The sequence below is a fragment of the Cupressus sempervirens genome, chromosome 6 (assembly GCF_028749045.1).
Source record: "Cupressus sempervirens isolate cs-2001-9-10 chromosome 6, ASM2874904v1, whole genome shotgun sequence".
Taxonomy (NCBI): Eukaryota; Viridiplantae; Streptophyta; class Pinopsida; order Cupressales; family Cupressaceae; genus Cupressus; species Cupressus sempervirens.
In genome coordinates, this window is record NC_143123.1 from 273,034,041 (window position 1) to 273,061,319 (window position 27,279).

At 37.6% G+C, this 27,279-nt stretch overlaps 2 protein-coding genes across 2 annotated transcripts in view; both read right to left on the reverse strand.

The window, feature by feature from the left end:
- Positions 1 to 11,472: 11,472 nt before the first annotated feature.
- Positions 11,473 to 27,279, reverse strand: part of LOC149552286 (DEAD/DEAH box RNA helicase family protein) — a 182,159-nt gene continuing 166,352 nt past the window's right edge. The window contains exons 18-20 of the mRNA XM_089787805.1: positions 12,368 to 12,392; positions 12,094 to 12,209; positions 11,473 to 11,981 (exon numbers count right to left, since the gene is read on the reverse strand). Coding sequence (XP_089643931.1) covers positions 11,879 to 11,981; positions 12,094 to 12,209; positions 12,368 to 12,392 — 244 coding nt within the window. The 3' untranslated portion in view covers positions 11,473 to 11,878. The remainder of the gene's footprint in view (positions 11,982 to 12,093; positions 12,210 to 12,367; positions 12,393 to 27,279) is intronic.
- Positions 14,594 to 16,557, reverse strand: LOC149552287 (uncharacterized). The gene is made up of 3 exons (XM_089787808.1): positions 15,816 to 16,557; positions 15,392 to 15,680; positions 14,594 to 15,273 (listed from the first exon to the last, which is right to left on the reverse strand). The coding sequence occupies exons 1-3, from the start codon at positions 16,412 to 16,414 to the stop codon at positions 14,842 to 14,844; spliced, it is 1,320 nt and encodes a 439-aa protein (XP_089643934.1). The 5' UTR covers positions 16,415 to 16,557; the 3' UTR covers positions 14,594 to 14,841.

The window sequence follows — 27,279 nt, forward strand, 5'->3', positions numbered from 1 at the left end:
TAGGTTAGTGAACTTGTTTGGAGACCAAAAGATGACCTAGTGTTTGTTTGTCTAGGTTGTTCTAGATTGGTCAAACATAGTCAACATTTGGTCAAAAATAGACTCAAGGTTGGATTTGATAATTTTTTTCTCATATTTATTCTTTAGACATTATTTTGGACCATTTCATACCTAGTTGGAGTCAAATTGCATAATAGTGCAAAAAGTTGTTAAAAAGTTGCAGAGTGCAAATTTTGCAAAAGTGCAATTTTTGCAATTTCTTGCAAAAGTTGTCAAGAATGCACAATCAAGTGCAAAATTTGATTGGGAAACGACCAAATGACTTGGAGGAGTGTATATGTGTTGGAGATCATGATGCAAAGGCTAATGGGGGATTTTCAAAACCTTCTTAAGAGAATGCTAATGTTTTCTTTTGTTTTGTAACAACACCTTACTCTTCCTTCCAAAAGAATAAACTCTAGGTCCTTGACCCACACTATATACCTATTAGTGGTCAATTTCATCATTTCATACCCCACTAGACTCCACAATCTCAATCCTCTTCCTCATCTCCATATCCATGCATTCAACCATGCCCCATGCTCTATGGTTGCCTTCAAACCAACCAGCCCAACACCCCTCAATCTCTCCAGCAGGTGTTCCTAACTTCCAAATTTCCTCAATACCTTCCAAATAACATATCAAGTACTCTCCAATTTATATGTTTCAATGGTTAATCACCCACAACCATATTGCCCTCTTCTAGGACTGTCTTGTTAGCCCTGCCCAACGAGCAATTTGTAGATTTCTCCAAATTTTCCCAAAAAACTTTCCAAAAAAATTATATATTCAAATACCCTTTTCCAATTTATTAAACATATGTAGAAATAAAACCCACTTTTTTTGCAACATCCCTTCCAAATATTGTTGCTTTGCTTTTGGATTCTAAGCCTAATACCCCACGTTTTCAAAGAAACCCTATCATGGGTGTACTCTGAGACCTTTCCACTTTCAACAGTATCATGAAATGGGTCTAATTAGAGGAATGTGCATCCAATTTGACTCTATGATGCCTCTGGATATGAAAGCCCCAATTTGGACCACAAAACCCCAAAAATCTAGGGTTTGCTCAATGTCTAGCCTCCCAACACCATGCTTGCAAAATGAAAGTTTTCACACCATCCTTAGACTATTCTAAGATGGAATCCATCATAAAAAGACCCCCTCCAATGGCTTGGTCTTCTGCTACTACACATATGGCTCCATTTCATGACCCCAAAAGCACTCCAAAACACCATCAAACTCCTCCAAACACTCTCCACCTACAAACTCTCATTCTTTCATGCATTCACATTGTTAAAATGCTATAATACAATGTGACCCTTCTTGTCTTAAAGAGGTCCCATGCACCAGATCACCAAATTTTCGATTGGAATCAAGAAAAGTTTTGGAGCAATTTTTGTGTCTTCTAGAGTGTTCATCCATACTTTTCCAAGAATATTTTTTGTTTTGTGTGATAATCTGATTAAATCTAGTTCTTGGATTGCTTTCACATGTTCAAGGCATTGATTTGAATCAGTACAGTACATTAGAACAATAGATTGCATTCATTTTCCTTCATTTTGTGCTTTCTTAACAACTAGGGTTTCAAAGCTTCTAATGCATTCTTAGAAATCCACGGCTGCTCTATTAGCTCCGATTGGTCGTGTTTAGGCTAGGACCAACCTTATTTTAGACACAATGTCTCTCCAATAGTATCAACCACACTGAACGGAAGTGTCCCTAAGGGTCTCTAAGCATCATTGGGTTGCAATCTTTGATCGGGAATTCCTTTGAGCTCGTGCAAGGTATTAACGAGCTGTCAAGTGCTACAAGATCATGTTATCTAGGCCTACAACAACCTATCTCAATTTTAGATATTCGACCTTGTTTGGATTTGGCATACGTATCTGGCCTATTGCCAAAAGTTGCAATGTTGCTTAGTTAAAATGAGCAAGGTTGTGTATATTTCAAATTGTTGGTCCTAGGATCAAATCATCTACTCCGTTAGCTCCTATTGGTCGGGTTTAGACTAAGACCAACATCGTTTCAACCACAACGTTTGGATTTGGCATCCATATCTGGCCTATTGCCAAAAGTTGCAATGTTGCTTAGTTAAAATGAGCAAGGTTGTGTATATTTCAAATTGTTGGTCCTAGGATCAAATCGTCTACTCTGTTAGCTCTTGTTGGTCGAGTTTGGACTAGGACCAACATCGTTTCAACCACGTCCCTTTGACGGTATCGACCACACTGAACGAAAGTGTCCCTAAGTATCTCTAAGCACCATCAAGCTGTGATCTTTGATTGGGCATTTCTTTGAGATCGTGTGAGGTATTAACAAACTATCAGGTGCTACAAGATCGCATTATCTAGGCCTACAACAACCTATCTTAGTTTTTAGATATTCAACTTTGTTTAGATTTGGCATCCATATCTCACCTATTCTTGGAAGTTGCAATGTTGCTTAGTTAAAATGAGCAAGCTTGTGTATATTTCAAACCATTGGTCCTAGGATTGAATTGTTTTCTCCATTAGCTCTGTTAGCTCCAGTTAGTCAAGTTTAGGCTAGGACCAACCTCATTTCAGCCACAACGTCCCTTCGACGGTATCGACCATACCAAACGGAAGCATCCCGAAGGGTCTCCAAGCACCATCTAGGTGCAATCTTTGATCGAGCGTTTCTCTAAGCTCGTGCGAGGTATTGATAAACTATCAGGTGCTATAGGATCCTATTATCTAGGCCTACAACAACCTATCTCAATTTTTAGAGATTCAATTTTGGTTGGATTTGGCATCTATATCTCGCCTATTGCCAAAAGTTGCAATGTTGCTCAATTAAAATTAGCAAGATTATGTATGTTTCAAATTGTTGGTCCTAGGATCGAATTGTCTACTCTATTAGCTCCGGTTGGTCGTGTTTTGGCTAGGACCAATCTCATTTTAGCGACAACGTCCCTGCGACAATATCAACCCTATCATCAATCTTAACTTGATCTTCTTCTCTATATCTATCGCTAGTCCCGGACCTATCCTCAACTCAAGATGGATGTGAACCTACAAAATCATCTCAAGCTCTCCCTACTCCATCCTCAAGGGAGTGTTATTAGCTGCAGAGTCAAAAAGTTATTGCAACACATCTTCCACATGGTGTTGTCTTGTTTCCAAGTCCTTGAATTTCTATATGGCCTCTATGTCAATCTTGGAACCTATGCCAGCATCTCTAAATCTTGTAGCAGCTGAACCAACTAGACTATAGGCACCCCTATCACCAATAGAACCAATTTATATCGCAGGCTCTCTATCCCTAAGTGGAGAGACACTAGCTCTACATGCATAATGTATACCTGACACAAACCTCCTATCACCATCCATAATTACTGAATACCAAAACTAAGTCAAATGTTGACAATCTTTGAACTAGGCACTGACAAACTAACTCTAGGCCCAATTCCTACAAGCTGGTAGGATATTGCTCAGACACCACTGTAACAATCTCCAATTGGTTGTAGCTCAAACAACATCAATTTTCTTAACTAATTAGAAGTTTGACATTTTATCAATCACTTGGCAAGAAAGTTGGGTCGCTGCTGAAATAAATAATATAAACCAAATTGTATTGTAATCGAAGTTTGAAATTCAGTTCTTTTTTAAAATAAATTGAAGCTACAACCAAGGCAAACTCAAAGTAATTCAATTTCAATTATTTATTAATTTTAAAATTGTATCAAAATAACACCAGTCTGCAGAATTCTTATATTCACTGCTCAAATGATTTATCCATAACCATCTAGGAAACCATTGCAATTTATATTGCCATTCAGCTTATTGGAAACATCTCAGAATTTACAATTAATACAAGGAATCTAGATATCAAGCAACAGCAAATTCCTCCAACTCCACGTTGGCCACTCACAGCAACTCACCCTAACACCTATGTTAGGTTGTGAATATATTATAGCAGCCTCCGAAGTGGCGTGAGCTTCCAGGTAGGCTTGTGATTCCTCAAAAATGCAAACACGGTCCTTAAAGAGATAATCGAAGGTCTCCAAGGGTCTCAAGAAAATAGATGCATGCCCCTTGTAGAGGTATGTAAGCCTACAATAGGTGATCGCATGCCTCTTCAAGCTCAAATGCAGGCCTCAAACCATGAAGCCATGGCTTCAACAGTTGAGTGCAGGTACATGGGAGGGAAATTGCAGGATAGGAAATATGCAATACAGTGGTAAAAGTGCAACACGAGCCCTCCAAAAACAACCACAACCCTTTTGATATTAAATTACTGCCTCGAAATGGGACGGCAGTCATTAGCAACACAGGTCGAACTTCTAACAAGATAATGTAAGGGCAAACACTTTGAGATTCAACCTCCAATTCGATCTCAGAGTCCGGACTTCTCATAAACAATGCATACAGGCTGAGAAGTATCCTTCAATTGTGATATTTCAGCGACAATCTAAACACCAACCAGAAATTCTTCTAGAATTCCCAGCTTACAAACCCTTAGCACCAAAATTTTCTTCCGAAGTAACAAGAAAAACAGACATGAAAGATGAGTCAATTAAAATTATTCTCAGAATTAACCACAATACCTCAGTTGTGAAAGCACAATCAGCTTCAAACCCTTATACTTTAGCAAAGGCATATAAATTAACCTCTAAAACACTTCACAATCAAGAAAAGAATAAACAATCGGATGCCTTTTCCTTCACTTTATAAAATATAATAATAATAAACTGTCTTTAAAATAATATAAGCTTTAATAATTCATTAATAAATTAAATAGCCCCATCCAATACAAGTGATAACAGACTGCCAGTGATGAACTGACTCAATCAACTGCAGAGCCGCGCCAAAAATTGGGACATTACACATTGTCATTAGACTTGTGTTTCTTTCTTAAGGAGTGTTTGAGTCTCTCCATGAACCAATGCAAAACAAATTACCTCAAATGTTTAGTAATTATGTTGTATAGGATCTTCTGATACATCACCCATAAATTTTGAAAACTTTTGTTTCTTTGACATTCTAAACCAATTTTGCATATTGCTTTGCCTAGTGTCTTGTGTGTTGCCTTAAGCGCTAGGTCCGAATGGAATGGCACTCAAGTTTGGTCTACTTGACCCACACAAATTGTTCTATGTGTACTTTGTGTCCTCTCGACATTGTCAATCACAATAGTGTCCTTCATGCACCTGTCTTCTACTATGTGATCTGTATTGTATACTTTTTCAACCTCTAACCCCCTTGACTCACTTTAGTCTAGTTCTACACCACGAAGATGTTCCAAGTGGTCTCAAGTAACCTCAATCAGTTCAAATACCTGTTCACCTTCTACCACTCCTTCAACACTATTCACCATGTACCCTATGGTACCTCCTTCAGCATGCTAATATGACATTAACACTAACCAATCAAATCAAAGAATTTAAAAGATTATATGGAATTTCAAATATTAAATATCTTTTTCTAATTTTTCATTATTTTATAAATCACATTTTTCATTCCTTCTATTGGTCCATACTATTTTTGGTGGGGGAGAAAATTAATTTTCTTCAACAAAAATACAAATATTTTCTAACAACTTCATCATGCATTAATGAACACATTTGTGACAAGTTGATAAGATTTTTTTTTTCAATCATTTTATCTTCCACCTCATACAATATGTCTAATCAATATTAATTATCATAATCTATTTTTCTTACCAAGTTCAAATATAGAGTTAAATATTTTTAATTTCTTATTTTAAATATATTTATTATTAGTTTTACACTGATGTTATATCTTTGCATTTGAATTTCTAATTTTTTAAAAACTTTGATTTTTTAATAAAAAATAGTTAAATTATTACTATTATTTTTCTTTTATAAAAATAAATTAAATAATATTATTTTTCAATTATATCTTATAATAGTGTTTGTAATATGTATAATTGATAAGTGTTACAATTTATAAATTATATCATTTATTATTAATATTTTTTATTTAAATAATTTATCATTTAATTTAAATATATTTAATACTTAAATATATTTTTTAATATTAAATTAATAATTATATTTTATATCAAAAAAACATAGTAAAGAAAATAACCACAAAAAAAAGTTTCAATTCTAAAAGATATATAAATTATTATTAAGTTTTTATAAATTATGTATTAAAATTAAATAGTTATATTCTATTTCTTATTTATTACATCATATTTATTCATCAACATCAAATTTATATGTATTATATTTATTATTTACAAATGTACATATTAAATTATATAGATATTATTTCATACTTAAAAATTACTTAATTTTATGAAAAAATTGGAAATACAAAACATAAAATAGTAAACCTTCTCTAATTGTGTAAAATTAAACAATTAATTTTACTTGTAAAATATTTTTATATTTCAATACATTTCATTCTTTCTTATACAAATGTGAATTTTAATATAAAAATTAAATTCTTAGTTTCATTAATTAAAATATATTTATTTATTTATTTTTATTATAACCATGATTTTATTTTGACTATTTGTTTTATTAAGAAAAAATAATTATATTTAACTCTCTCTCTCTCTCTCTCTCTCTCTCTCTCTCTCTCTCACAACTTATGTTGGTATTACTTTATCTTACTATTTTATCTCTCTTCCTCTTCCTCCTTTATATTATTTATCATTTTTTCCTCTTCATATATGTTTATGTTGTTGTTATTCTATACTGCTATTTATCTCTATCTGTATCTCTATCATAGTTTTTGTCCAGTGCTAATGATTAAAAATATTGTGAGTTCCATTTAATAATCAAGATGAGAATAATACATAGTTGGGGGAGTCTTTCCAACTACTTATGGTTCTCTAGTAGCATGCATAACATGCTTAAACATATAATGTGATAGTCCAAATGCTTCATCACTTCTTCAAGTTCTATAATTCAAATATTGGTATGGATATCCTTTCTCATTGCACATATTTTAAATTGTCAATATAGAAGGTACAAATTTGTCGAAAGAATATGTATTGATCGTAGTATGATATTGAGTAGTTAATGTCATATTAGGGACTTTGGCCTCTTATTCAATGCCCAAAGATATAATAATATAACACGAGAACTTAACAACAAAATATGAGCCATCCTATCAAATCGCAAGTGCATTTCTAAGAAAAAATTAATGCATTGACAATGTTAATTTAGAACTATTTAAGCTTATTCTCACTCATCTACACCTCTACAACCATTATGCATTAGCTAGAAACTATGACACATTGCATCTCTTGTTTTGCATTTGTTATTACTCCCTCCTCATTACTATTTATTACTTTCTCTTTACTAATAAACAATTATATTGTTTATGTCACCTTCTAAAAGTATGGGATTGATATTAAATATTGATTCCGTAATGATTTATTTATATTTTTAGTAATTCTTTGAAACTTATATGATTATAATTTGTGGGGCTCCTTATATACTTATTGGTTGAGGAACCATGTTTGCAGTATATGAGTGGCATTTCAACTTAAACTTTGCATGCTTCGCCCTTTTAAAGATTTTTTTTCATGAATATTTTTCTGTGGTAATGTTATCAGTTTTTCCCTTTGATGGCCACTATCCTATGGGGACAGGCTAATCTCCCACAAAAATGCACCAAAGAAAAAACAAAGTCCAACTATTTTTTTCTAGATTCATGAAAACATAGCGATTTTTTTCCAAATTTTTTGTTGTTTTTGGCTGCAAACTATGCAAATCATGAAAATCAAATGCTGAAATTTTCGAAAAGATCCATGATCTTTTCAATATCTTTCAAAAATTTGTCGACTGTACATTTTTGTGGGAGGATAGCTGCCACCTATCCTATGTAAGGTTGTGATCTTATTAATTGCCTGTTTTACCTACAAGAAAGGACATGACGTGTGGGGTGTCCAGCCGTATAGACATTTAAGGATTAATTATAGATTATATCGAATCCATAATAATGGATTATTGTCATTAGATTACTAATTATCACATCTTTGATTGTTATTCGTAATTTACATATATTCAATTCATAATCTAACTTTATTTCAATGTATAATATTTATTTATTAATAAACATTTAGTACTATTTGTTTTAACTAATTGGTAACTTCACTATTTCATATTAGTTTATTCTTAATCATTTTGTCATTTCATTATACATATATATTAAATCATCAATTATAATTGAATTTCACTATTAGGAGGGGATATTACACTACCAACTTCAGCGCTCATCATGCTCTTCCTAAGGTGTTTTTCCTCGTACAACTATAGGATTTGTTGACAACATTTTTCTCCAAGGTTTGCTTCTTGCGAGTTACGAAGGGCAAGGAAGTGTCTTCCAGTAGCCTTGATAAGTAGCACATCAAATGGTCTACTACTAGACTCACACTCAATTAAGTCCATGACGCACTTTTAGGAAATTCCTATTGTCTCACCTCCCTTCGTAAGTATAGGTAAATGGATGTTTGCAATATTACCTCTCCACCATGAATGTTCTTTCTCCTTCAAACAATTCTTCATTTTTGTTATTGTTACTTGTGGCTTCATCACTCATTTGTTGACCCATTGTATTATTCCCACCATGTAACAACATACTGTCATTCCTAGATTTGTCTAGGAAATAGAGCCAAATGTTTGCCCTGTATGGTCTACACTGAGAATAACGTAAAAGGCATGCAAATTATAACTCTAAACACGTGCAATATAAAAGAACTCATAGATGCATGTTTATTAATCTCATAAATGCTTACAATGCATCTCATAATGATATAATACTTTGATTTCCTCATGACAACCACCTATCTCAGAGATAAGTGCATAGATATATATAGAGGTGTTGAGAGGGGAGCGAGTGTCAATCATCACCCAACTACCTACCCCTCAACAAGCACTAACAAATACTAATTACCTAACAACAATGGAAAGCAATAAAATAACATAAATAAAATTCTCACCATACCATCATAAATCTGAATACTTTGGACATTGATCAAAAGCAATCTAATGACTTAATAAACATAGTCTTCTCTTCAAGAAGATTGGAGAAATCCCAAAAAGTAGAAACGGATTTTGAAAGCATCACTAGGTTCATCAAGGCCAATTCAGTTCATTGTCATCATCTCAACATGACTAGTCTTGTGTTCTTTAAGCACTTTGGAGATCCCACTTATTCACTATTTATCCTTTGAAAGAACTTGAAAACTAAGCTTATTGGTCACTAATCACTTTTGCTATGAATGAGAACATTACACATTGTATCATCTTGTTTGACAAATTACATTCTATTTTGCTGTACTTGCCATAAAAGCACTATTCACACTACATTAAGAACACTTGTTTTTTTAGAAAAAAGTTAGCTGCTAAGAATTGATAGATGAACAAGATTATTGAAAGCCAAAAATCATCATACGTTTCATATAACCTCAAAGATTGTAATTGAAGATTTACACAACAAATGTGCTTATATTCATTATGATTGGATTGAGATTCCATTCTCTTGTAACCAATTATATCAAAGGGCATTTAAGGGTTAGACCATGAATCTATATGATCATTATTTCATGCATTTACTATGTTATTTCATTTTTCCATGTGAGTATATTGACTACTTGTTATGTAAAATACAAGGCTGGATAACTCTTAATTAAACCCCTTTTCTATACCTCCATTATAATATTATATCTTAACTAGATTTGGGCATGTCTATTGTGCTTCTTTGAAAGTAATGTCCTTTGTATACCATTCATTTAGCGTTGAATACTCACTCCCACATCTACCTGTATGAGCATTAGATGTTTGCTCAATGCCTCAATTACTTTTTCCATCTTTCACTCCTATTGCTAATGAGAAATGGGGATTGTCTTATGAAGGCCTCAAGGATCACAACCTTGCAAAGAAAAGAGGACAATTTCACATGCTCCAGCTTTCTTAGGCTATTGATTAGCTTAATTGCCAAGCAATTCATTTACAACACAAATTCTTTGTAGTATATAGTGTTTCTATTTCTCAATGCTTGTACAATAGCAAAGAGCTCTTAGCCATAAATTGGATACTTTTGTTCAGTGTATTTATCCTCTCACTTAAGCTTGCTACAAGCCTCTACAAGCCTCTCCTCTTAACTCAATGTTGCTCAAATTAATAAATCCCTAGCATCACAATCCACCTGAAACACCTTAAATTTTAACAATGCTAATAACAAATGTTTTTTTACCTTCTGTTTTAGTAACTTAAAACACTTTGCAACAATAGCTTTCCACTTGAACCCCTTTCAATTGTCTCTCATTTTCTATGTTCTTCCTTGATTGTGCTGAAAATTGATATATAATTCTGATATACAATCACAAACTTTCTGCTGTAAGACTTCAACATTTCACTCATAAGCCACATAAATGTGTTTCGTGCATTTCTTACTTCAAACAATATGACCAACCATGCATGCAATCTTTAGTTTTGAATTCTGTTTCCCATTTATACCCTTCTCTAATTGTAATTAAAATGTCAGTCACTCTTCTCATGTCAATTTTGATTAAGCGCCTCATTCGACTCGGATAGTTGAACAGATCATTAATCATTCCCAATATCAGATTTTATTGATTTCTCAAGTCTGTACAAATGCACCATTCTCTTCTCTTCCCTCACACAAGAACTTCTGATATTGCAAACACGGACTCTCCACGTAAGTCCTTTCTGCAGCAATACTCCAAAAATATGTTCATTGTCTCATTTTCCTTTGGAATAGCCTATATGTAGCTTAACAGGAAAACTTCTTCCTTGTATAAGACCTATGTGATGGGTTATACTCCTTTGCAGAAGCAATCCTTTTGGTATCACCAAGGAAACATCAATTATTTTCAGCCCTTGGTAACACGTGTTTGTAAGCATTATGTCATATTACAATTTCATCTGCCAAAAATTCACTTCCTATTTCCTTGGACTACATCCCTTCTTCATGAACAACACTTTTGTACAAACCAGGCCTGTTTGGAGGCAGTTTATTTGGTAGAACTGTCCATTTTCCATCTAAAAAAACATTAATTTGAAAAAAAATGATTATACAATTTATGTAAAGCAGAGATTTGAAGTGTATCAAGGACAGCAAGAAAGCTCGCTTCTCCTTTCAAAACTAGATTAAACTTTAATATGGAAGTAAACATTTTAAACACACCAATGCATTTTGCTTTTTTTATTCAGCTACATTAAAAGTGTATACTTGTAGATCTGTCATATTGATATCTTGAGACTTAAGATGGTGACATGTGGGCTCCTTATGTTTATCCACGGGACAAAATTTTAAGACTAGCCATTGCCATCCTAATCTAAGGCAATCAGGCTTTGTTCGCAACATTCTCAGTTTAAGCATTTTAGTTTTCCTTCACTCTCTTCTTTAAATGCTGACTGAAAAGCCAAATTATTAAATGCCAAAGGAAAAGAAGAGAGAGAAGCTGTGAAAAAAATGTATTTTGTTAGCCTCCTTTTATTAAAAAAGAAGAGAACTCAATACACAACTAAAGGCAGCCTTGCCAGTATCAAACTTGAGATTTACTAGCTGTAAGGCCCTCAGCTTGCGAATATGCCTGGCAACTGATAAGAGAAATCAAATTTAGGAAAAACGTTTTTCTATTTTTAAGACTTGAAAGATCCCCTCAACATTGGGAATATCAATGTAATACACCATATGCAGTAGGTGCATAATAGGTGCATAAACTGTCAAGATATTCAGCGGCAAGATAAAATAAGCCCCCACATAAGATTTGGTCATTGGCAGGGCTTTCAGAAACATATACATTGAAGTCCAGACAAAACCATCATAACTAACGAATGAAACAGTTCTCCATATTTTATACATAGAACTTATGTTATTGGCTGTGAATTCCTTGACCGCTCTCTAAATGCCAAAAGCTCTGAGGTTGCTGCCTCTTTGACCACATTGAAGTCAACTTTTGAATATCTCCCCCTATCAAAATTCAAAATATCACATAATGGGAGAAATCTCTCTTATAAGAAATAATGATGGATAGTTCAAAAATGACTACTGTTGGTCCTATGTGAATGGTAGTTTCACTTACCAGAAATGATTTTTTGACCAAATTGCAGATGGGTATGCAGGACTTGAAACACCATGCATTACTCTTGCAACAGCCCTTGGTGTAAAGTTAACATTTGTATTGCTCTGTAAAAGCACCTGAGGAAATGCAAACAGTAAAAGCTAAGTGGTAGCAATTCCACAACCTGAAGTTTTGTTCTTTAATGCTTTAAAACTAGACAAATAATAATACGGATTACGTCAAGATTGCAAAAAAAACTCCTGTAAGTTGTACCACATTTACAATGTAAGCTTACCTTGATGTCCGCTCGCAAAAAGGGACTGCAAGAAAAGGAAATATCAGATAGTTAGACTTAATTTATACTTCTCTCAAGAAATAACTGCAATCTCAAATTAAAACAGCCAAAACAAGATTGTCTTACACCCATAACAAAGCATGCACTCAAAATAAATAATCTTGTATACTTTGTACTGTTCTGAAAACATTATAGAATTACCAAAACCACTAGCATGACTTAGAATTGCACAGATAATGTCTACAGTTAAGGTACCAAAAAAAAGGTAACATTGAGAAAGAGATGGAAGACTGTTGAGATAAAATTAAGATGATACACAATGACTTAAATTCCAGATTGTGCTCAGGAAAACATCAATAAGTAAGATGCAAAACAAAAATACCCAGTTTGGTTCTCCAATCTGTGGTTACACAACTTCTAAAAGGAAAATCCAGAATCCAGATACATATTCCCATGAAGAAACAGTACAAGTTCATCACAAAAGCTTTAGATGTACATGTCAGGTATGGTGCAGAGCATTTCATCTAACAGCCCCCACCAACATTCAGTTACTTGGGTGACTGTTCAGTCTTTAAAACTATTAGGATCTCTTCATTACTGTTCTAGCCATCTGTTCAACTGTTTACTTTGACTGATCTTCACAGCTAGCAGCTGTCAAGCATTTTCTATTTTTTAGATTTTGGTTAGGTTTGTTTATGAGTCTTTCTAGTGAATTGCAGAGTTAGGGAAGAATGCATAGGTTAAGAGGTTAGATCAGATAAAATAAGGAAAAAAAGGGTGAGGGAAGCTTTAGGACTTTTGGGAGAGAGGAACTACAAATGGTAGGACAACATTCTTCATTGGTAGCTGATTTGTTTCACTCTTTTTCTCATGAGTACAGCAGATAACAAATCTCTCCCTTAGATTCTCTTAAAAAACTCTTCCGCCCTGTTGGCTAAATATTTTGCACCTAAATCAATGTGTCAAATAGTGATTTTAGACAGCATATATCTGAGATAATTCTCTCCTCTCAGTAATAGGAAAGGTGCCCTTCTTACCACTATTTGATTCAACAAGTTCTAAACTGGAAATTATAAACACGTGGATGGATTTCTTCAAACACTTGACACAATTCTCACCAAAAAATACCTTTTATAGTGATAGTACTGATACACTTCTGATTGACGTAAGAACAATGAAGAGCATACCAGTTCTTTTTCCTAACAAGAGAACCCAAAGTTTACTGCATTTTTCTTAAAATTGTTAAGTAATATTATACAACATAAAATAGCACAAAGTCTATTACTGTGATGTACCTTTAAACTTTCTAAGATAACTGGAATTGAGGCACAAAGTCTCTCAAATCTTACCTATCTTTTAATAAGTAAACTCATTTCAATCAGAAAAAAACTGCAACACAGTCTACAGAAGAAAGCAGATTGAACATTTGAATAATTACACAAACAAAACATTCACCTCTCAGCGAATTCAAGTTGGTATGACAAATGCAACAAAAGAATGTGGATTTAACACCTCCAGCCTCTTCAACACAAAGTCTGAAATAAACTTGATTTATTCTCCACTTTTTACTCTTCCAACAATTTGAGCATAGCCTACTTGCATAAAACAAAGATGATATTTACAATGAAGCACCCTCCTATATGTAGGGGAGGGCTGAGAGCAAAAGGTGGGAGAGATTCAAGTAATTATGACTTTTTCCACAAGTAACTTTGACTTTTCCAAATTGCAGTCTTAATGTAGTTTGACTTGCAATGTGTTTACATGTATTTACAAGTTACAATATACATGTAAAATGTTTACATGCAACTACAATTTTTCATCAACATGTAATTTATCGAAAAGAAACTATGCTCCACGGAGTTTCCGGGACGGGGACGTTTTAGGGGACGGGAACGTGTTTCCGGTACGGGTACGGGTCGAAGCCAAAATTTAGGGGACGGGACCTCAGGGGACGGCTATAAAATATAGGGGATTTTAAATTTTTTATATATGGAGAATTAGACTTCTTTAGAGATATATTTCTGATATGCATACCATAACAATGATAAATCATAACATTGATAAACCATTCACCATAGAATACATGGAAATTGAAAACTATTAAGATTAGAATCAAAATGAGAATATGATATGATGATATATCCGAATATCGCATACAATTAGCAAAAATGCCCAAAGGCTCCAAGTATCAATCTATCATCATCATGCATGAAATGAAAATCAAAATGACACAATGAAAGTAAATACTAGAAGTGTAAATGAGATGTCCAACTCCATAATAATCAAAAGCAATAATGTATCTGAGTATCTGAAAAGCAGAAAGCCAAATATATGGCTGTCCTCTAGGAATCTAAATCTCTATCTAAATCAAGATCATCATCAATCTCATCCTCTGAATCACTGGCAGGGGTAGGCAGAGGGTCCTCATCCAATGGAACTCCAAGCAGCCCTGGGGGTGTGTTATCCTCATCAATCTACAATGCATCCTCAGGATTAACATCCCAACGTAGTGCTGGAGTCTGTCGATACTCAAGACTCTGTCGCTCCTGTAGTCGCAATACACTATGAACAGCCACAAGCTTCTCTGATCGTCTAGAGGTAAGGTTGTTCCTCTTGACCGATTGAATGAAGCTATATGTAGACCAATTCCTCTCTGCAGCAGAGGAACTCGCAACCTGTGAGAGAAGACGGGTGGCAAGGGCTTTCAGCTCAGGTGCATCTCTACCATGCCATGTCCACCATCCAATCGGGTCCTTTTGAGCTAATGTAGCTCTATCAGTCCTCGCCTCTGGTCTACCAAATGTTGGACCACGAAGATTGGCAAAGTCAAGCCATTGCCCTCGAATTTTTGCAGCATCCTCTGCACTATACATTTTTGAAAGGGCCTTGAAGAAGCCGTCCTTCACCTATATTGAACAAACAAAAATTAAGAAGTGAGAACTTAGAGTTTATAAACTTTACAAATAAAATAAAATATTTAAAAATGTATTATAAAATCAGAATTCTTTAATAAATTAAACTCACCTCCTCATCATTAGATGGAAGCACTCTCCCAGGCCTTGGTGCATACCATTTTGGATTGACTGCATAGGCTGCCATATGAAGTGGGTTGTTCATAGTGTTCCACCTTTTCATTACAATGGGCTTAAGATGCTCCTCGTAGAACTCCAAAGTAGGTTCCTTATCTTTAACAGCTTGCTTGATCTGCCCAAGCATGCTATCAAAAGTCTCATAAATCTCTCCAAGGCTAGGAGAGTCAGTATCAGCATATCTAATGACCTGCACAATAGGGTCAATGAAGGAGCAAATGTATCTGCAAATGAAAGAAAATTGCAAGTGAGAAACATAATATGTTAAAAAAATCAGCAAGTGCTTAAATCAAATTTTTTTTTTTATTAAATCAGCAATAATAACAATTATGATATCCACCAATTCTTAAGTTTCTTACCTCATTGTGGTCCACCAATGTTCATCTAGGATTCTTCGTTTGACAAGTCTTCCATCTGGGGTGCTTGATTCATGCCATCTATTCCACTCTGCATTGACCACCATGGATTGTAAGGCCTCTTGGACCTCAAGCATCCTCTCCAACAAAATGAAGTAGCTAGCATATCGAGTCTCCACAGGCTTGAGGAATTCTTTTTTGGAAAATGTCCTAAATAATGCAAGAGATGTGTGATGATTGCAAATAAACATTTGCACGTCTCTAGCCTCAAACACCATAGTCTTTATCCAATCAATTTTCCCAAAGTCCTTCAAGGTGTTATTCAATGCATGTACACAACATGGGGTCCAAAAAATGTGTCTATAGGTGCTCTCTATTATCAATCCAGCTGATTTACACACACGGGCTGAATCAGTGACTACTTGCACAACATTTGAAGTCCCTACCTCTTCTATAGCATCCTTCAAAATCTGAAATTGGAAGGATGCATCCTTCTTTTTTCCCGAACAATCAATGGCTCTAAGAAAATAGGCCCCTGCTGTACTAGTGACAATAAGATTGATGAGTGGCCGATGGTCCAACCATCCATGATAATAGAACATCCATCACTCATCCATGTTTGCCTCATATCCTCCATCAAAATGTTTACTTTTGAGTACTCTTTGTCAAGGATAGTGGTGCGTAATTTAGTCTCTCCTGGTGGTACAAATGAGGGACCAGCAGCATAAATATCTTTGCACATTTGTTTATAGAATGAGGAACGAGAAACATGGTATGGTATGCCATGAGCAACAAGAAATCTGCCAATGGACTCTTCAGCTCTATCTTTTGCTTGTATGTTAAATAAATCAGCCACATTGGTATCTCTCTTAGTCTTGGCCTTTCCCTTCCCTTTACTAACAGTGCTAGTGGGAGTCAATGAGGGTGTGGGTGTGCTACTCATAGGACCCCCGGATTTCAATAACTCCCCCTCCACATACAACTTATTGGCCTCAAGTTTTTCTTCCTCCGTAATTTTTTTGCAACCTTTCACCCCTTGCCCACCTATCCATAAAAGATGGCAATACACTCTTGTGTAGCTCCCAAAATAATGCTTCTTACATAAATGACACTCCCATTCCCTACTACCCCCCGAATTTTTCTTCTTATTCTTGTCTACTTTTGTGGCAAATTGTAGGAGAGGTTTCTTAGGGTTGAATGGGCCTTTGGCATATTGTTTTAAGGCTTTGGAAGGGCACTCAAATGGATTAGGCATAGGGACATCTACATTAGGCTCATCAATGGCTGCCCTAGGTCTTTTTCTTGGTCTTTGTAATTGTGACACTTGAGTTTCTTGCATGGCAACTTCCATGCTATCACTACTTCCCTCACTCTCACTGCTGCTCATGTTTTTGCCTTTGGATTTTACAATGATTTATAGTATACTGCTGCAAGTTATAGAAAAAAAAAAATTTCAATGTTCCATTAACATGCCCTCTTTATGTCATTGAAAAAAATGAAAAATGACAACAAACAACAATGAAGTTTGAATCAAACAAAAAGAAAATAAAAAACATACCTGGAATGAAGTAGAAATGAAGGCAAAACTTTCTCTTCCACCTCCAAAACACACTCCTCTTTTGTTGTTGTTGAATGTTCAATGTTTTCCTCTTCCTCTTCCCAACTTGCAAACAACTCCAAATGAGCAATGAACTCCAACTTTAACTATTTAAGAAGACACATTAGGGTTAACAACTTAACATCCATGTGGGCCCTAGGCGGAATAGAAAAGATTAAATTTTTTTTTTAAAAAACCATTTTTTTTAACTTTTTAACTCACCCGTGGCCGGCTGAAAAATAGGGGACGGCGTGGGCAAAAGGGTACGGGCGAGGGACGGGAACGCCGTCCCCGGTCGGAAATCCGTACCCAAGTTTCCTACAAAAATTTTTTTTGCGTTTCGGGGACCGTCCCCTTTCCCCTCAAAAAGGGACGTCGCAGGGTACGTCCAAAATCCATACCCGCGTCCCCGTTTCGTACCCGGTACGGGTACTAGGGTACAGAGGCAGGGGACGCGTCCCCGTGGAGCATAGAAAAGAAATTGCATCCTACAACTAAAAAGTGGGAAAAACAACTGTGTGTCCTAAAGACACTCAACCTTCTTCACTGTTGTTCAAGAGTCCTTGAAATTTGCAAATTGATTCAAGCACTTCTTCAGGATTAGGCACACTTGTGTTCTCTGCCACCTCCTCTTGATAACTGCATCTAAACACCTGGTGATTATTGTCTTGATATCCTCAAGAACAGTCTAAAGCTGATCAAGTGAAAATTTGTACCCTTTGAACTTGTGAAGGGAACTTAGCATGAAATGATCGGTCTCAATCTCTAAATGGATCATCAGCAGGAGTCTTACAACTGCAGTGTCTAAATATTTCAAATTTTCATCTTTATTTATCAGCTTGTAATATATCTCCTCAAAATCAACACTGATTTCTTGTAGCAGGCCTTCAATGACTTGGCCACTATTTACCAACAGCTCCTTGTATGCAACATACTTCTCACAAGAAGATATTATTCCATTCGTGCACAGCATTACCAATTTGAATCTAAGAACTTATTCCAAATTTCTAGATACTTCTCAAGGGATTGCAAGTTCTAAATAAGAACTTCTTTTAACTTGGACATCACTGTCCTTGCATATACCAGCACCAGGAGTGCTTTCTTCATCAACTTTGTTCCTTGTATCATCACTCGGCCCACCTAAGAATTAACTACTTTAGCTTTCTTCCCGGCCTTCTCAGCCTATTTGATGGATTCTTCCGAAGTAGAAGCCAAGGGATCCACAGACGATTGTGTGATCTTTTGAATAAGTGCAACAAGTTGTGCTTTCTCCTCCTTGAGTTTTTCTTTCTTTGCCCAGAGGTCATAACCTTGAGAAAACATGCCACAAAGTCTTGTGCATCATTCTTTAATCCGATAAAACTTTGCTTCCTCAAGTCCACTCTTATAGACCTGTTATCAGCCATCTGCATCTCTTCCGGCGGTTTATCAATGAGATTTTCTACAATCTCAACATTTTTTACTTTTTTTGTCCACAATCACCCTTGCATTTGTTTTAGCTTTCAAAGCAGCTTTTGGTTTAAATATTTAATCTACTAAAACTCAAGCACATCAGAAGAGGCCTCGTTTTTCTTTCTCTTGGGAGTGAACAAACTCACCCATGGAGGTAGATCTGAAGAATATGCTTGAGACATCATAACTGTAGCCTGTGTAAGATCAGCCCAAGATTATACCAATGTTGTCACTTTTTGTGGTGCTTCGGTTTGGACAGCAATAAGATTTTGCATGAATGCCATACTCTGAGAGGCCTCAGTCATGAACCTGTCAAGGCCCCTAACAGAGGTCTCAAGCAAGGGGGCTGACATGTCTAACAAACTTGGATATATAGAATAGGAGTTAAAAACATTTGTTAGATTGCCATAGGACTTTCAAGAAAGGATTTAGTAATTGATGAAGAAACAATAGTTACACTTGGAGCTACAAGTGTAACGTAGACCATGGAAAAGGAATCAACATCAATGTCTACAACAAACCTAGGAATATCCATAGAAAGAATAGATGTCTGAGACTGAACCACGGGCATATTTTGTAACCACTATAGGAAGAACTTATCGAACATTTTCTTCTTGGGGTTCTTCCTCACTCTCAACAATCTATATCCGCTCCTACAGTTTTCCCTTTCCTTTCTTTGATATCTCCTTAGGAGATACATTCATAACTCTTCTTACCTTGGGTTTATGCTTGGTTCCAGAAGAAGAGACACCTTCAGTACTTGCCCTTATTTCAGACTTACTCCCAACTAGCTTGTTGTATCATTACCTAATCCATCTTTAAGCTTTATTGTTTTGACACCGTTTCTCTTTAACTGATGTGATAGGGAGATCTTTCACTTTGAGTCCTCTCTCCTTTTGGACTCCTTCAAGATCTCTATCCTAGCCTTCTTAGGCTTCTCTCAATGACCCTACACAAGAGGAATACCTATCTCAACTCCTCTTCCCACCTAGATCTCTCTATCAAGTTGATACCTCACACACTTCACTCCTCTATGAACTTAATCAACTAAGTTCACTCCTCAACTCCTCATGAGCATGGTCAACTTCAAATAGGATGGATGGTCTTCAAAACCTTTCATTTCAACCAAGTTTGGCATGATTTTACCCATACTACCCTTGGTTCTCTTACTGGTCTCTTCAAACCCCTATGAAATGGGCTACTAGACTTTTAGGCCTAATTAGGTCTCCTAATCCAATTTTTGTGGAATAACGCAAAACCTCCAAAACAAGCCCTTAAACAAATCACACTTTCAGGTACCCTTTTCAGAATTCTCAAAGATTTTTAGGGTTCTAGACCCACAAGGCATCTGTGTAGTACCTTCCTATAAACACACCTAATAACAAGGGTTTCAATCTTTATTAGATTCTAATGACTTTTTGATGCACAAAACCCTAGCAAATTGATTCAACTTGCCAAACCCTTCATAGCACACATTCTTTAGACTCTACTCTTCTCCTTTATGCCCTTGGATTTCCCTTACCAATCCACAAAGCCATCCATCCATTCACTGTTACTTAACTTGCTCCTAGCCAAGAACTATGAGTCTCGCCTAGGGCAAGCTATGAAAAATAGCAAACTTGCTTGTTTCTACTCCAAATTGCATATATACATTGTACATTTAACTTGCTCCTAGCCGAGCACTGTGAGTCTCGCCTAGGGCAAGCTATGAAAAATAGCAAACCTACTTGTTTCTACTCCAAATTGCATATATACATTGTAAATGGAGTTCTCTATCAAATCCCAAGTGGTCGTGATGATCCCTCGGTGGGATTTCATGATAGAGGCATTATTACTCCTCTAACTCTATATAGACTGTCGTCGGTAAATATTGTGTAGCCGACGGGTTAATGTCATCGGTAGAAACTGTGTCAGTCGACTTGATTGTCGTCGGTGTTTTTGTATTCTGTAGCCAACGAGTAAATAGTTTGTAGCGGACATAATGTTTGTGGCTGACGGACTCCTTCGGGAAGGTTCAGCAGATAGTATTTATATCCCGTTGGGGATCATTGTAAATCATCATTCATCTTATCTTATGAAACATAATGTAATGTTCTGGCATATGCAAATAATCTAAGGAGTTCTGTTGTTCGTGTTCATTATCTATATGCATTTCTTAATTAACCTATGCGGTAAACATTTGGTGCCGTTGGCCTATGAACCTGGAAGGTGGGAGGAATGAAGATTAATGCCAAACCAGCTTAACAAGGATCGAAATAAGGCCAAGGGAAAAGATGAAATCCGTACTGCGCAAGAGAATTTAATTATGGCACAACAAGCCGAACGCCGACGAAGATTTCAGAAGATTGCCGATGGAAACCGGAGCACGGAGGAATTATTGGAGGAAACTCGGCAGCGGGTGGAATTGGTGGAAGAAGCACGGGAGGAGTTTTTGAATTTGTGTTCGCCGAGGGAAGAGAATCCAGACGGAAGAGCATCGACTCGCACGGCTCGGAGTGCCGACGGAGCAAGAGCGTGGAGTGAACTCTTAGTCCAAGATATACTTCCGCAGGGGACAACTTCAGAACACCCTTCTTCACCAAGGTTTGCAGTTGTTGAGTCTAACAATGTGGGAAAACAGTATGCCGGTGTGGGAGTGCAGTCCGCCGGTGTGGGAGACCAGTCCGCCGATGTGGGATTACAATCCGCCGATGTGGGATTGCAAACCGCCGGTGTGGGAGACCAGTCCATCGATGCGGGAGTGCAAATCGCCAGTGTGGGAGTGAACACCACCAGTGTTGCAGGACCGAGCAACGCCTGTTTACAAAACCTAATTGTGATGGCGAGACCAAAAGAAAAATTGCCAAAGTCGAATAGTACGAACGATCCCATTCGAAACTGCAAAACATGTGAAACGATCTGGAGGGCAAATGGTATAACTGATGAAGACGACTGGATGAGACAATTTCCGACAACCCTACAGGGTGTGGCAATTGACCGGTTTACCAGTACAGATCTGCAGAAGCTAAACAGTTGGAATAACATTAAAAAGGAGTTTCTAGCGGAGTTTCAACTGTTGCGCGATGATAATGAAATTGTTGGCGAGATCTTCAATACCAAGCAAGGGAAGAATGAAATTGTCCGTGTCTACGCCAGGAAATTAAAAGATTTGATAAATAAAATGGAAAATAAGCCAGCGGACGGACTTCAGAAAAGATGGTTCGTAGAAGGTCTATGCTCGAAATTGCGGAAGAAAATGAAAATTGTGCCACCATCGTCATACACGAAAGCTTATAATAGAGCATTGAACTTGGAAAGTGAGCAGAAGACGAAGAAAAAGAAGAAGACTAGCTCCTCTGATTCTGATGACGACGAGCCTTCCGGAGAAGATAGCAACAACGATGAAGGTAGTAGCAAGAAGGTCCACGCCCTGCAGAAGGACATGATCCGCATGATGGAGTTTAAAAATATGCAGAAGGAGACAAAGAGCAGTGAGCTGTGGTGCACGGAGTGTAAGACCGACGGTCACACTAAAGGATCCTGTCGAAAGAACCAATTCTGCGACATTTGTCAGATCATGGGCCATTCGACAAAGGAGTGCCCCTTTAACATGAAGACAAGAGGATCTCCACAGGTGCTTCTTACATAGGCAGCTTCCACGTCAGGAGGATACAAGAATAATAGTAGAGGGCAAAACAACAATAACAATGTGAATAATAACAATAATAATGGCAACCGAAGTCGAATCCAGTATTATGCAAACGGACGGATGATCATTCAATGCCGCACATGTAATTTGTGGGGTCATTTTGCGCAGGATTGTACAACAGCGAACACACCAAAATTGTTATGCAGATGGTGCGAACCCGACGACCATGAAGATGCTAATTGCCTGAAGTCTGGAGTGAATTTGATCATCGTCCGGACGGATGAAGAAGAGGTTTTGGCAATTACGCGGAGACAAGCAAAAGAGTACCCGGACCTAGCGAAAGAAAAGAGGAAATTTGGGGAAGCACGAGCAAAGATTGAGAAGGCATCGTCCGCGGAGACATCTCAGTTAAAAGACATTACTGGCACCTTGGCAAGGAACTACGCGAAACAAAACATCGTATGGTAGATCTTACAAACAGAGGTACCGGTCAAGATAAGTGACCTTCTCACAATGCCCCAGTTACGGATGGCCATTCTGAATCATACACCGTTTTCGAAAGCAACGGAGGACACAGGAAGGGACAGTAGGGAAGTGACGACAACAGACCCAATGCTGCTAGCACTCACATCTGGATGGCATCCGACGGTCGTCGAGATGGGGATTTTGGGAAATGTTCTGACAGACACAATTGTCGACGGAGGGTCCGGTGTGAATGTGTTGCCGGAGGATACTTGGAAGAAGTTGGGAAAGTCGACGTTGTGGCCACCTACATTCCAGTTGCTCACAGCAGACCAACACGGGATCAAACCGTTGGGAACCTTGAGGGTGCAATCGGTAACTATTGGAACACAACCATTTTTATTGGACTTTGTAGTCATTCCATTGAAAAAAAAAGGATATGATGCTATTTTGGGACGTAATTGGTTGGTGTAAGCAAAAGTAAAACATGATTGGAAACGTAATACCCTATCAATGGAGTGCGGAGGCAAAAAATTCATAATTGACCTGCACACACAAATGGTAGGTGAGGAGGTAGCATCATCAGATTCAGAAGGTGAAGGCACAACTGACGACGAAGGAAAGAGGAGAATGGAACCGGACGAACGAGTATTGACACTAGAAGGAGGATTGAATGACGACGACCTCGACTCAGTGAATGGCCTTTACCACTGGCAAATAGAAGACTACGAACTCTTTCCGAGTTGTAATCTGCTAAGGGTTGACGAAGGTGAGAAAAAAGAGGAAAATGAGTGTCCGAAAGAATACAGAGAAGCAGATGACACAAAGGAGGTTACCGCTGAAGAAGGGAAGGACATACAATACAAACTTTAAAAAAAAAAAATTCCACCGTCTGGTACACGATGAACGAACCGCACAGGAAGAAAAGAATGCATCGCACCATAAAATTACTTGAAGGGTGCCGACAGCAAAGAAATAAGCTAGATGCGCAACGACCGCAGGCACAGTGGGTGACGGAGGTGACAGAACAGACATAAGGCGTGGCATGAAAAACTCAACAAGTTTCAACTAGGGTAGTTGGTACTCAAGTGCAACAGTCGGAATGAAATCAAACCGGAAAAGTTTAAGGCCAGATGGGTTGGACCATATCAAATCCAAGAGGTCGACGACAATGGAGCAATAAAGTTGGAGACTTTGGAAGAGGTACCTCACGTAGTGAACAAATCCAAATTGAAAATATACGGTGCCAAGAAGACTCCGTCGCTATCGCAAAATGGCCAGCTGACTCCCTCGTCATTGCAGAATGGCGACGCCTGGAGGCAAAATTGAGGTGCTGTTCTTTTTTTGAAAAAAAAAAAAAAAAATTGAAAAAAAATTTAATTAATTAAAAAAAAAAAAAATTAAAGGTTGGCAGACTGTGTCACGGGCAAGCTGTCCGCGGAAGGTGCCCCACGGGGACAGGCCCTGTCCAAGGGAATTGCTCCGCGGGCAACGGTCCACGGGAGTTGCTCTGCGGACAACTATCCGCAGGCACTTGTCCGCGGGAGTTGCTTCGCAAGCAACTGCCCGCGGGCACTTGTCTGCGAGAGTTGCTCCGCGGGCAACTGTCTGCGAGAGTTGCTCCGCGAGCAACGGTCCGTGGGCACTTGTCCGCGAGAGTTGCTCTGCGGGCACTTGTGCGCGAGCAAATTGTCTGTGGAAGTATGCTCCGTGGGCGCGGCACTGCGCACTAAGTTGCTGTCCCCGGTATTTTTTGACCTCAGTTTTCCATTTCTAAGAAACATACACTGAAGGAAACTGTCATAGGATTGTTGTAAGCTTCAACAGGCTCTACAAGTCTTTGGATTTCCAGCTTATACATGGCCTCAGCGTCTGCATATTCCTTCAATTTCTTGTAGTAGAAGGCATAAGCTTCATCTCCTTCCGCGCGGTTTGGAGGTCAAACAGCATAAGCTTTTTGTAGTGCCAGAAACATATATTTGAGCTGGAGATTCGAAGTGCCGAGAGTGAGAAAGGTGTGTGGAGGACTGGAAAATTTCAGTTGGAGGCGTCGGAGGATTGAATACAGGAGGAAAGAGGTGTGTGTGTAAGCCTAGAAGCCGCATGAGAAGTGGAGGAGCTAAAAACAAATGACGACAGATTCAAATTGTTCGGAATAAGTAGCAAATGATGTCAAAGGGAAGGGGAAGCATCAGTGGTTGCCAGAAAGAGTATTAGATCAGAAGAAAATGACAAAAATAGTGTGTTCCATGCAGTTTTGTGTGAGTTTTGGAGTGCTAATTTGGTCTTGGCAGCGAGGGGCACTACCCCTCGACCCCGCCGGGGGCATTGCCCCTTGGACCCCCAGTCGTGAAGTGTGACCAGTTGAGAAGACTTGAGGCTGCTGCAGACATGGAATGTCTGTGTACCAGAGGTTCTAGGAGTAGATGTTGGCCGAGAGGCTGTCTTGGTGGATGCATAGAGAGCTCAGGAGGAGTGGGTCATCCAAAAGGCAGTACAGCGACACTTAGCTCAGTGGACCCAGTGTTGGAAGCAGAGAAAGCAGCACGAGTGGCTATCAAGGTCAGCTTGAGGAGACAATATTGTGTTAGCAGAGGCTACAGATGTAACGGGATGAATGTGGAAGTGATGTGACAGAAGCAGATTTTTTGTTGTAGTCACTCTCTTAATGTATTTTGTTTGTTAATTTATCTCAGATATTTTGTAATTGTCGTCCGAAGACGACTTTTTCTTTTGGGGGGGGGGGGGGGGGGGGGGATGATGTCGTTGGTAAATATTGTGTAGCCGACGGGTTAATGTCCTTGGTAGAAACTGTGTCAGCCGACTTGATTGTCGTCGGTGTTTTTGTATTCTATAGCCGACGGGTAAATAGTTTGTAGCGGACATAATGTTTGTGGCCAACAAACTCCTTCGAGAAGGTTTGGCGGATAGCATTTATATCCCATCTGGGATCATTATAAATCGTCATTCATCTTATCTTATGAAACATAATGTAATGTTCAGGCATATGCGAATAATCTAAGGAGTATTGTTGTTCGTGTTCATTATCTGTATGCATTTCTTAATTAACCTATGTGGTAAACATAGACCAATGAACAAGTCTCGAAGAGAGGAATTTTATTCTACCGAGCTAAACAAAAGACCTATAACTATCAATGAACACAAAGCAAGTATATGATGAATCCTAACTATCCATGTTCAAAAATGACTCGAATCAATCCATTTAAGATAGGATGCTCGAGTTGCAAATATGACTGACAAAATTGTAGGAAAACTGATTAGTTTTCTATTGAGATTTTCTCATAAAAACATCCAACCTTGTTTCTAGACCATGGATGATCTTAAATAACCCCAATCGCCATGTCCTATCCGCTGGAACTGATTTCCAACGACTTCTTAATGATCTTGCACTTTTTGTCAAAATGTTGTCATTGACAACTTCTGCAACTTTTGCACTTGGGCAATTTTTCAAGTCATAGGCCTTCCTAATTAGTATAGAAAGCTTACATGGACGCTTTTAAACCTTTCTAACCTTATTCCTATCAAATCCACACAAAATGAGGTCAAATTGCCTATTTGACCCAATCTTGCCAAACATTGCAACTTCTTGACAACTATTGACAACTTCTGTCATACTTGGCAAACTTTACTCACACAACCTATTGACCATACAAATCACCTTGACACAACTATGGAACCTCAGTGGATTGGCTAGGGTCACTTACAAGCCAAAATGAATTAGAGTTTAAGCCCAAATCCTAGGTGCTCTTGCACCATGTTGGCTAAAATGGACTGAAATTTATCATAAATCGACATGCACTCCCTATGTGACCATTGAACAGGTGGAATGGAAATATCTCTAATTTTGTTCTCTACAAACTCTGGATCAAGGATCCCTTCATCATCCACCATCTCTTCTAGAATTTTGGTCAAGGTCTACAATTTTCTCCAATGTAAGTCTATTGTAATCCATCCCCCTAATGTCATCGTCTGTGCAAAGATCAATCCAAATGTCTTCAAGGCGACGAAGATGAGTAAAAGATCTTTTGATTTTATCTTTTATCTCCCTATGATCAAAATCCCTCCTTGCCTTGAACTTTTCCAATTTAATCTCCTACAGCTCTGTTTCCATGGCCTTGGCTCTCATTGAAGTTATCAAAGAATAACTTATGATCTGCAAATGCTTGTGAGTAGATATGGTAATCACTAACTTATGTTGTTCTAACTAATATGCATGAACAACAATCAATTGCCTCACCAATTCCATGAGAACGATCTTGTCGGTAGGATATTGAGGAAGCATGTAGGGGAGGTCATCATAACCATCA